Source organism: Halyomorpha halys, unplaced genomic scaffold (genome assembly GCF_000696795.3).
Source record: "Halyomorpha halys isolate HHAL.00 unplaced genomic scaffold, Hhal_1.1 Scaffold2709.1, whole genome shotgun sequence".
NCBI lineage: Eukaryota > Metazoa > Arthropoda > Insecta > Hemiptera > Pentatomidae > Halyomorpha > Halyomorpha halys.
This window is the reverse complement of record NW_027107587.1, coordinates 415-13,068: the sequence shown is the minus strand read 5'-3', so window position 1 is coordinate 13,068 and position 12,654 is coordinate 415. Positions and strand designations below refer to the sequence as shown.

Genomic DNA, 12,654 nt, shown 5'->3' with positions numbered 1-12,654 from the left:
TTTTTTTTCAATTTTATTTTATTATTAATTTTTTTAATAAATTTTATTTTTTCCGCCCACTTTTTAACGTATTATTTCACTTTTAAACTTTTTCTTACACATGTGTCGTCCCCCCTCTTATATACGTTTCCTCTTTTTAACTGTTGTTAAATACCCATGACACTGTCATCTTCCGGTACTTCGTTATTTGGTAATTCGTTGGTTCGTATATATTTTTAACTCTTCCAATAACCATTTGTCGTCACCCTCTCACACGCTTTCTTCCTCTAAATATTTTCTACTTTTTATTTTTACCTTCTCGTAACGTTTCCTTTTAAAAAACACTTAGTCATTGTTGTAACGGCTTTTTTAATTCAGAGTTTGGCCATCATTGACGCAGTATCCATTAGGCGTTTGATTTTTCGGTTAACAGGTTCGTTTTATTCTTTTTTTTCTTTCCCCTTTCTTTATTTTACTACCCCTTCTTTTCTCCACTTTCCTTACCCACGTTATAAGTTATGTTCACTATATTATTAATGGTGTTTTCAAAAGCTGTTTTTTTTCTCTTCATTTCTTATGGTATACTTTACTTATATTTTGCCTCTTTATCAATTATTATTGTTACAAATATTTTCTTCCTCTCAATTTTCTTTTTCTTTCCATATTTTAATTTTTAAATTATTAATAACTAATAGTTCATACTACTTTGCATTATATAACTTCATTTTTATTTCATTTCCTTAATTATGTTATTTTACCCACTTTTTCAATTACTTTATTATTAATTTATGTATATATTTTATTTCCCGCTTCTCTCATCACTTCATTTTACTAATTGTATTCTGTAAAATTATTCATTTTATGTTATTCAGTTTATACTTTCTTTTTTATTTTCTATACTTACTGATGTTGTTATCTTGTTCTGTTTTTAATCCTGAAGAAGGCTAGGACTAGCCGAAACGTTGGCGCAATAAAATAGGTTAATACAACTTATTAGTGTTGCTCTTTGACAACAACCCCAACCATCTTCTCCTCAACTATCTCTCATAATTAATCAGAGTATAATTAATTAAATTCCTCTTTTTTGTGTTTTATGGGAATAATGTAGGTATTTTGAAGTATGAACAGGAACAAGAAAAAAAACAAAAAACCCAGGTCATTCAAATAAATTTAGCAATACTTAATAATAACTATACTACTAAAACTATAGTTATTTTAATACTATAACTATAAGTATAGTTAAATTAAGTAATTTAACTATACTAAATTTAAGTATACTTAAATTTGTAAATAGTACTGATAATGCCATGTTTAATAATTAAGTTGTAAATATTTTGTAAATAGTTTTTACTTAGTATTAGTATTTAACTCAATTAAATTTATTTTCATTTGTATTATTTTCATTATAATTTCTGTTTATTTAAAAAGAAATGAATGTATTTTATATTTTGGTTTTAATAATTAAGTAAGAAAAGGTTACTAAGGGTTTCCTCACAACCCTGGAGCAACTTTCTTTTTTTTAAATTGATATACCCTTAAAACTAGTAATTTCTTTGATGACTTTTTAATAAAAACAGATCACTAAAAAGGCAAAAAACAAAATGCAATAAAAAAAAAAAATCAAACATACGTTTTTACTTTTTTTAATGATAGAAATAGCATGTGTAAAGAATGACCCAGAACTCATATTTAGGACTTTGAACTTGCAAAAACAGGACTTTAAGATTTATAGCAAAAATAAGCTCAAAGAGTAATGTTTTAGCAGTTTTTGAGTCACAAATCTGTTAATATCTACTGCATGCGACATACTAAATGGAAATATTAACTGTTTATGGAAAGCAATTCTTTTAACAAGCTCCAGTGTGCCAAATATTTTTTCATATAAATAACTTCCCAATGAGCTCTAAGGATTCACATATCATCAACATTGATCTAGAGTTGTGGAAGCATCATTTAAAAATATGCTCATCTTTTCATATCATCATTTGATTTCTATATAACATCATTCCCACTAAAATATTGATTTATTCTGTTAAGCAATGATAGCTTATACACATGTTGACACCGAAAAATGAAGTAAAATTCTTACATAATAATTTAATTTCATTATTATCTTCATGACAATATCAATCATGTTATTATCAACTAACAAATTAGACATAAATAATAAGGCAAGATGATATTTACACAACAGGGAGTAAGATATTTTATCTTACAAAATCATTAATAGGCAATGTCATATTATGTCTTATACAGTGCATTAATAAAAAAAAAGAGACATTACTTAATCAATTTTACAGTTTCCTGGAAATATTTTGCAGAAACAAATCCATTGATTATATTTCAGGTTTCTTTAATTATTGATATTGTATATATTAAGAATCCTTAAGCAAAAAAGATAAAAATGAATTTTAAAAAGTCTTATGCATAAGGATTTATTAATGTTCACAAAAGAGAAAGTTCATCGCATCAAATTATCAAAAATTTCTGAACGCTGATGGTGGGATAATAATATAGGATGTTCACTGGTTGTAAGCAGCATACTGAAACAAGTAAAAAAAAAAATTAGGAAATATAAATGAGTTTAAATGATTTTTTTCATGTAAGCCCTTAAAGTAAGACAGCACATCTTTTTTTTTTCAGTTTCCAGCTTGACAAAACAGGCCAACTATATGGGAAAAAGCAATATTTAAATATCATGTTTGGTAGATAGCAATCTTTCAGCAATACTTTTTGATTATCAAACTTTTTTTTCCCTAAACAATACTCTTTTCATAACTTTTTTTTTTTTATCAGACAAAAATGTTTAAATATCCATAGTTACTTTTCAATAACTGACATTTCAAGGATTTATGAAGTATTTTTATTTAAGTATACTTTAAATTAAATACAGTATAATGAAAAAATTTCGGACTTTTCTAGTAATATAGTACTTCAAAACAGGGCATTTGTATTTTCACAGAAATATACTCAACAATATCGGCCTGGCATTGTAATTATTAACTAATGTAATTAATTAATAACTGTAAATAATTAACATCATACTATGTAAAGAAATATTAAAATAAAAAGAATAACAGTAAAAACAATTAATCAACAAAAGTAATACAGGTAACATTTCAACATATGAGGAGATGTTTTTAACTATTACACCAATTTACCAAATTAAAGGTAAACCAAGGTAATGGAAGAAAAGTTGTACCAATAAAGTCAATGTTGGAGTTATTGAAAATCAACTGAATATACTAAAACAGTGGTTCCCAGACTGTGTTCCAAGGATATACCAGTAGTACTACGAGCAAATGCCACTTTCTAAAAATATTCCATAAAAAATTAAACAAATTAAAATAACAAACATACAATGCATTCCAACATAAACTTTACACTGAATTTTCTTCTTTTCCTAGATATTCAACTGCTCTAAGGTGCCTGATAACAAACTTTAAGTAATATATATTCAAAATATCACCAATTTTCAATTTTTACGTTATTTAAGTTCAAAGTTAGGTCAATTATTTCAAATAAATTAAATCTCACCTTCAATCTTTTGCATTTTACATAACTAAATGCAGTTTCGCATTTGTCTGGATAATCTTTATCTAAAAAAAAAAATAATAAACAATAAAATAAATGATATTCCTAAGTAACATCAGGAGACTACAAATTTATATCAGATAAAACCAAATCAATTATTACCATATATTGGTAAATGACCAAATTGATTTAACTTGAACATTTTTTTATCTTCACTAAGCAATAATAACAATATTACTTCATTACATCTTATGAACCATCAAATGAAAAGTCGTCCAAGAAACAACTTGAGTTTTCAGGCACTAGGCGAAGTTCTATTAAGTTTTAGGTAATGAATAACAGATTACTTTATCTGATTAGTTTTAAATGAGAAAGTAAGAAGTTATTCCCTACCCAAAACTTTATAGAACTTCCCCATAAGGATTGAAAATCATAAAACCTCACTTACACCATTTTTGCATTCAATCTAAAGTACTTTTCTTACTTTTAACTAAAATTTAAAGTTATCTGATATTTATCCTCATTTGTTTCTAAAACAATATTAGAAAATACAGACCACAATAGATTAAACATGATCAATCTAACATTGTCTTTACTTTCTTGAAAAAGCATTATTTACAAACTAAAGATATATAAAATTAATTACATTCTTTGGCACACTCATCAACAATCCGATGAAACATCTTTACTTTCTTCTCATTGTTTTTGTACACAGTAGAGTAAAGTTCTTTTGCATGATTAAAATCAAAGCTTCCATCAGGTTTCATCTGCCAAAATTCAAAACAAATTTACTATCTTGAGATATTTAAAAATATACAAATTTTTATATTAAAAATAAACATTATCTCATTAAAATAAACCCATACTCTTATATTGTTTGAAATCATTGAGGAAATAAAACAGCAGTGATCTCACATTAATGAGATTTCACCCATTATCAATTACATCCATTTCTCATTCATGTCAAAAGCATGTATATCATTTGTCTCAGTGACAATAAAAGGAGGGTGAGAAAAACAAAAGAATATATATTATATATATGGAGGGAATATGGTTAGAAATTAAACAGTTCAAAATTTTGTTGATAATGAATTTTTAGAAAATAGGGAAAGATTTTAGATATCATGAGAAAGTGTATGAAACTTTCGTAAAAATATATTTTATGCTTGAATTCTTTTTAAAAGAAAAAAAAAAAAAAAAAAAAAACAATGCCTAATAAGATTTTATAAGTAATAGGTAAGTTTTATTTGCACATCCAAATTGCTTCCTATCAGCTGTGACTTACTAACAACTGCCTGAGCATTAAATGTATCATAAACCAATTAGGCAATATATAAAAGTAATCAATAAACATATTAGGTGTTATATTGAAAAAATAAGATTCTATATAAAAAAACTTGTTAAAATTATTTCAGAATTTAAACTTGCCTCTGTCAAATACGTCAAATATATCATATAAATCAAAATTTTCAATAAGAATAAGACTTATCTAATTAAATGCTTTAACAATAATTTTTAAATAATAACTTTTCAAAAATGAATTATTAATTTTTGATAGAAAAATCCTCATATTATGGTAACAAGTCCATATTTGTAAAAAATAGTGATTAAATCATAAAGGATACTATAAAATAATTCTTACCACTTGTTGCTTTCCCATGAAGCAAGCCATATAACACTAAAAATAACCAATAATAATTATTGAAGCAAATAAAAATAACCATTCATAACTATATTAAATTAAAGTATAGTTCTTATACCTTTACTGGTCTAGGAAATGATGATGGATCAGTGAAGTCTGGAAAACATGGACATCCATTATTGATTAAATAAATCTAATAGATTTTAGTAAAATAAAATGTTTCATTATATAATATAAACAATTTTTTTTATTATAAAAAAAAAAAAGATGGTTTTCTTTGACTACTAGGTGTGAGAATTAATTTTCCCTTTAGACATAAAATTAGCTTTTACTGGACAAGTTGGCCCTTAGTCCTCAGAAGTAGTACATGTTGTGACCACAGTCTATGGAACAATACAGTTGTGGAATTGGCAAGAAATTCATCATGTTAAGTAAGAATTCAGGAAACACAACAGTCTGGAAGGACCAGCAGCATGTTCAAGGAAAGGAGATGATAGGCCCAAGAGATAAAAAAAATTATATAAATAACGTATACATTACAGAGAATTTTATAGTTCTAGGGGACACTAGACTCCCTCTTCCTCTTGGGATTATTCCCTATCCCCAATCCCAGAAATCGCATTCAATTTATGTGGGCATTCCCTTTTAACCAGCCGGAATGGCCCCTCCCCATTCTTTGTTAGCCCCTGGCTATATAGCCCCAAATGTATAAACCGCCTTCAGCGGACCCAGCTTCCACATCTTATAATGCCACAAGGCAAAGGAAGATATATTGTAAATAATTGTATATATAATCCTTAGTTGTAAGTCCTATATATTTGTAAATGTATTAAATAAATAAAAATTCTTAGGAGGTAAGAAAAAAAAAAAAAAAAAGTGGGCATTCCCTATTCCTAATTTGAAGATTTTCCAGAAATCCTTCCAGTCCTTTCCTTTTATACTTAAGTTTTATTTCTGATTATCAAGCAAGAGCAGGTTGAGCGGTACCCCTCCTGCTAAGACTTTCATCGCTAAATGAGAAACCAACCAATAGTCCATTCTCCAAAAAGATAACGTAATTACAATAGAAAAGGATTTCTTTAAGAATAATATAACCACAAAGAATATTTAATTAATAAAATTTCTCACTGGAGGGAATCATCAGCCTTAAATACCTTAATTTTATTTTACAAAATAAAATAAAATTGATCAGGTAATGGGTGGTCTTTAATGTAAGATAAGTATTATCCTCTTTTAAATAGTTTTCCAGGGCTTAAATGCAGATGTTTTAGTTAGCCCCTGTCCCCATAAGATTGAATTTACTCGCTAACTGCTCTGACTTATCAGTTTTAATTCTAATATATAATATAATATATATAAATAAATAAAACAAGACCTTCAACCCTGTAATATTCAATTTTTGTAATACAAAAATTTGAAACCATAGCATACTTCACTTAGCATGTACTGTGAAAGGCATTTCATTAATTATGGACATCAATGTCAGTAACGATCTTCTAATATTTAAAGAGCGATGCAACAACACCTTGTCTCTTATAACGAATAGATATGTAGGGCAAGGTTATTTCCGTTGTTTTCACTCATTGGAAATCACTGAGTAATTTGAGACATCAATTTAAAAATCTGTTTGTAGCTCCCCTATACAATGAGCAGGTTATGTGACACCCCTAACTACATTTACCACCTTTTGGCTCGCCATAGTCGGGTAAAAACTAAGAACTGTTAGCAATTACCATAATTGCTTGTTATAAAAGATAATAAAATTAGATAGAAGAAGTACTAAGTAAGAATAACATTGGATAAAAATTACTTAATTCTGTTATGTCTCCATCAAATCCATTTTCCTTCTTGCAGTCCTCCTCCCATTCATCTGGGAAATATGATGACAATGCCTAAAAATTAAATATTAATGTTATTAATCATTGTTGATAAGGAAACTAATAAATGATAAAGATAAAAAATCATATATTATCATATTTATTTTGCCTTTTTTGTTTTATTTTATGCTGGGTATTTTGTTTTATATATATCCTCAACCTAAAACCTCTATATTTTTAAATTCCATTGAACTTTTAATCAATATTTTTAAATCCCACATTACACGTTATTAACCAACCATCTTCTCCTCATCAAACATCTTTTAAATTTCTTGACTTTGTTTCTCAAATCAGGAAAGAGATTCTGCAAATCATATGATCGTATTGATGTTAGAAAGCTGAAAATGGAAAATAAACAAATATGCGTCCTATATCCTGAAGATATGGACGATACGATCGGGGAAGACGAGGTGGAGTTGGCAGTCAACAAAGCTTCAGGACCAGATGGTATAGCTCTGGAATTAATAAAATATGATGGCAATGAAATTATTAAATGCCTTCGAATGCTGTTCCAGAAGATTTGTGACCATAAGTTGCTGCGTCGAGAATGGGAAAACAACATCATAATCCCAATTTACAAGAAAGGCAATCAAAGCAAACATGGTAACTATAGGCCAATATGACTCTCCTCAGTAGTGTACAAAATATACTCTAGGATATTAGAGCAGCGACTGCGAGGAATTGTGGAGCAAGACATTGAAGAAGAGCAAGCGGCTTTCAGATATGGAAGACAGACCCAGGACCACATTTTTTCCTTGAGAATTATAATAGAGAAAGCATGGGACCGGGGAAAGGTAGTCTATTTGGCATTCCTGCCTCTGAGGGCGGATTTTAGCCCAGTCCAGAGGCAACAGATATGGAACACACTAATAACAAAAAGAGTACCAGTAAATTTGGTAAGTGCAATAAAATCAGTTTACCAAGACCCAAAAAAGCATTGTAAGACTTTATGGTCAGACATCGCGCCCTTTCCACTTTTATAAGGGAGTAAAGCAGGGAGACAGCCTAACCCCACTACTGTTTGTCCTCCTTATGGATGAGATATGGAAGGTTTGTATCACCCCTTCAACTATTCCCGTATCTACCTCTCCCATTACTCTCTCTTCCACACCTTCATCTTCCAAATCTCCCCCACCCACTAGCCCACCGCTGACAAAGCCTACTTTGTCCGGAGACTTTAGTTCGAATTCAATACTGTGGGGATCTAAAAATACCAATCTCAGAGGCCGAATAATTTAAAATTTCCTTGATTTAACTGACCTTCTGATACTAAATCCCAGTAAACCAACGTATTTCAGCGCAACTCACTGCACATTTTCATCTACAGATCTTTCTATGTACAGTAGCTTACTAATCAAGGCTATAGACTGGACAGTTCTACCAGAACTTTATGGTAGTGATCATTTTCCAATCCGTTTGAAATGTCAATTACAACACAATACCTAAATGGATCTTAGAAAAAGCAGATTGGTCTAAATTCACTTCGCTAGCTGGTCCGCCACAAGATTCCCCTGGTAGCCTAACTATCGATGATGAATGCTATAAATGAAGCTATACTCACAGCTGCAGAAACTTGCAGAAAGCAAGGGCTGCCTCAAAAGGCCACCTGTTCTCTGGTATCACTGTTGAACCTAGTAAGAAAGCTATACAACTTCGAAGAAAGGCTTTCAAGAAATTTAAAAAAATATGAATATGGGGAATGTGATTGAATATAATAAACAAAAGTCTATATGAAGAAGAATTATAAATGATAGAAAAAAAGAATCATGGAAATCATTTATCGAGTTCATTAACTCTTCTACCCCATGTAAAGTCGTATGGGATAAAATAAGGAAAATAAAAGGAACTGGAGCAACTTGCAGATATACTCTAGCTAGTTAGTGAAGGGAAATTGTGCGATGACCCAGATTTAATAAGTAATATACTCTGAAGTATACAATGATGCCTCTTCTATCAATGTTTTTCAGCATTTAGACTTCTCCACCACTGAAGTATACCGAGATTATGTTAAGGGATCTTCACCTAGTCCTGACAATATACACTATGCCATGTTACAACACTTACCTAAAACCACAATGAACTGGCTCTTGGATTTTTATAATTTTATCTGGAACACTGGAAATCATCCTATGGACTGAAATCATTCTATAGTGATTCTGATTTTGAAAAGAGAACAAGATGAACGTCATCCATCCAGCTACCAACCAATTTTTCAAACCAGTTGCCTATGTAAGATAATGAGCGAATGATAAATAAGATGATCACATGGATCATAGAAAAGTACCGCCTTGTCTAAAACTTTCAATGCGGATTTCCCAAAGGGAGATCAACTATGGATCATCTGGTTCAAATGGAAACTGAATTACAGTATGCCTTTGTCCAAGAGGAGCAAGCTGTTGCTGTCTATTTTGATATCCACAAAGCCTTTGACAAAACAAAATTATGAATAAACTATATTCACAAGGATTTCGAGGTAAGCTTCCTACATTTATCCAAAGTTTCTTATCACGTCGCTCCTTTCAGATCGATGTCTTCGTGTATTTTTCATTAAATAAAAACTTCAAGATGCACTCGATTGCATTAACAATTGGTCCAGATCATCAGAACTGTAATTCACTTCTAAAAAATGTGTGCACTTTAGTAGGAAAAGGGACACACCACAATCACCAGAACTTTACTTGGGAAATGTTCAATTGACATATGTTAACGATCATAAATTCCTGGGGTTGTCGTTTGATAGGCGCCTTTCTTGGGAACATCACATTAATTTATTGAAGGAAAGATGCTTTGGAAAACTTAAAATATTAAGAGTACTTCGCGGAACGAACTGGGGAGCAGACAGGAACGCAATGCTTAAAGTGTATCAAGCTCTAATCTCTTCCAAGATAGATTAAGGCAGCTTTGTTTACGGAAACGTTCATACAAATGTTTTAGCTAAGCTAGACTCTGTACACCACACTGGAATAAACCTCGCCACAGTAGCCTTTAGGACAAGCCCAACCCTTAGCCTGTGTGTCGAAGCAGTGCTACCACCTCTGTTGTTCAGCAGACAAAAGCTAGCCGTTAATTACATAACAAAGTCATACCAACAAAACACGCACCCAACCCATAAATACACCTTCCAAGCCAATTTTGCTGCAAGATTCTAACAAAAAAGTACCTCTACGTTCCCACTGTCAGAGAGAATGGCCTGAACAATAAATAAACCAAGACAAATCAAACTAACTGCAATAGAAAATGAAGTGCCTCCCTGGACCTATAAAAAACCCAGATTAAACCTTCATTTATCATTTTTCAAAAGGACGACACATTATTGGAAGATTATTAAAAACAATACCGTAAAATAATCCAGTCTTTACCTGATCACTTGTTAGTTTTTATAGACGGTTCCAAATCAGGCACATCTACGGCATCCGGCGTAATACATTACATATTTTCAAATAGTCCTTGTTTTTTCAGAAAAGATATAATCTTATTTAAATAAGTTTCCTCACTTCCCAAGGCCTCTGATATACTTGAAGGAATACCCAGATCATTTATTCTTCTTGCATAAAAAACACACTCTTCGAAGATGTGATTCTAAGATTACATTTCTAGCATCTGGGTGGATCCTCCTTTGTAATTAAATTAAGGTGTGTGAGCCTTAGTCTTAAGCGTGTCAAATGTTTGACATTCAAACTTGGTTCCGTTATATTTTTTCCATTGGTTCCTTATTGTAACTAACAGCAAAAATAATTCGATCAGCAATAATTAGACCAATAAACTTCAGAGTAAATAGAATGAAGACTGACCTTAGCTCAACATGAACTTTTTCTATATTATAAAAACAAACATCTTTTAAGTAGCGATAGTTCACATAGAACAACAGTGAGTGGTGTGCTAGAATTTGCTGAGCTTCAATAATTTATAAATCCGAAATTAATCTTTATACTGTTCTTAAAAAATAAATGTATCTCGGAAGAATTATCGATTTCAGAAATATTCATATTGTTATCCTGAAGAAACGATGAAGGATATGAGATATCACTCGAGCGATTTGTAAATTTTCATAAAATTTAAATGATATAATAATCGTATAGTTGATTATTTTAGAGGAATCACAGGTTGAGCGACGAAATAGTACAAAAAATACCGCCACTGAAGCATTACAATTACACTTTGTGAGCATTACAATTGTGGAATTTTCAGGGCAACTTTTATTTTTCAGTTCAATATATTATCAATAAAAAAAATTGTAAGAAATGCTCTCGCAAACTTTTCGGTAGTAAAATATTTATGGGAACATAGCGTACATTTTTTCAAACAAATTTAATTTTTTTTTTAAACTAATCTATACATGATGATCTGATTTACTTACCAAATGGGCTGAGATGAGAAAGATTCCAAATAACAAGATTGATCGACTCATTTTCTCGTCCAGAAGACTACTATACTGATTATCACCCTTCCTGTTATATTTATATGGTCACAGGATTATATAGGGAAAGAGAGGGGGCTTTCTCAAGTGAATCACAGACATTCTTTTCGAAGAATTGATCTTCCAGAATAACAAAAATCACAGATGATCTAATATCAATTGTCCGAAGGCAGCTCGCTCGTAAATGTATTGAATGCGAATAATATCTAGAAATGTAAATCCTTTTCAATTTTAATACTTATTATACTCTTTAGTGTACTTTCCATCTTCAGAGTTTCTTTTCTTCGTAAACAAAAAGTCTTGAATGATGATACTAAACCTCACCAAATAGAACGCCTAATTTATTGACAATAGTAAATGGTAATGCCATTTATGTGCATCATGCAATTTTTTATGTAATACCTATTCGAATATTCTATTATTCATAACATTTTCTAAAGAGGCTATATAAATGCGACTAATACTCTCAAAGAATAGAAACAATAATAAATCTTTTTAACTGTTTCCTTGAAAAAATAGGATCATCGGTTTCACCCAGTCAATAGCCAGGAGATATTCATTGCAACATTTGTTTTTCTTTTTTTATGCAAAAAAGATTACAGAGATAGCAAGAAACCTAATTTAACTGTTGGATTATTTGTGATAACAACATAAAAGAATAAGTTCAATAGAGTTGGTCTGTGTTTTGCCTCTCTCTTTAACAACTTGTTAACTTCAATTTGATTTTTTTTAATCTATTTTTTTTTTTCTGAATATTATTTGGTAATTCATTAATTAAGGTGTTTAGTCCAAATTTGAAAATAATAACCACTAAAAAAAATAATGTGAATTCAAGATTAGATGTTCATCCTCTACCACTTTTTATTTTTACAGCAATGATATATTGTAATCTTTGCCCTGTTGAAATAAAAGCATTTTAATTTGTTTAAACATTCAAAAACTGAAAAAAAGAGAATTTTTTTTTTTAATTTCAATTCTTTTTCACCAAATTTTTAAATCGATGTTTAGAGAAAATCTTGATGGAAAACCTATAAAGACACCAGTTTTATGACAAGAATTTTCACGATTATGGACTGTTCTCCAATTGAACTTACAAGTATAAGTAACAACGTTATTAGGTAATTTAAAATAATTGTTGGATTTAATAATATCTCGAAGAAGAGTCAACGTAAAACCACAGATGATATACACATGCAATTCAGATA

The 12,654-nt window shown here is 30.1% G+C and overlaps 1 protein-coding gene across 1 annotated transcript; it reads right to left on the bottom strand.

The window, feature by feature from the left end:
- Positions 1-2,384: 2,384 nt before the first annotated feature.
- LOC106691684 (uncharacterized) lies at positions 2,385-11,499 on the bottom strand. Its single transcript, XM_014437537.2, has 7 exons — positions 11,390-11,499; positions 6,966-7,047; positions 5,274-5,311; positions 5,156-5,191; positions 4,160-4,280; positions 3,517-3,578; positions 2,385-2,522 (listed from the first exon to the last, which is right to left on the bottom strand). Exons 1-7 carry the CDS (start codon positions 11,438-11,440, stop codon positions 2,502-2,504), a joined length of 411 nt encoding a protein of 136 aa, XP_014293023.1. The 5' UTR covers positions 11,441-11,499; the 3' UTR covers positions 2,385-2,501.
- Positions 11,500-12,654: the final 1,155 nt, after the last annotated feature.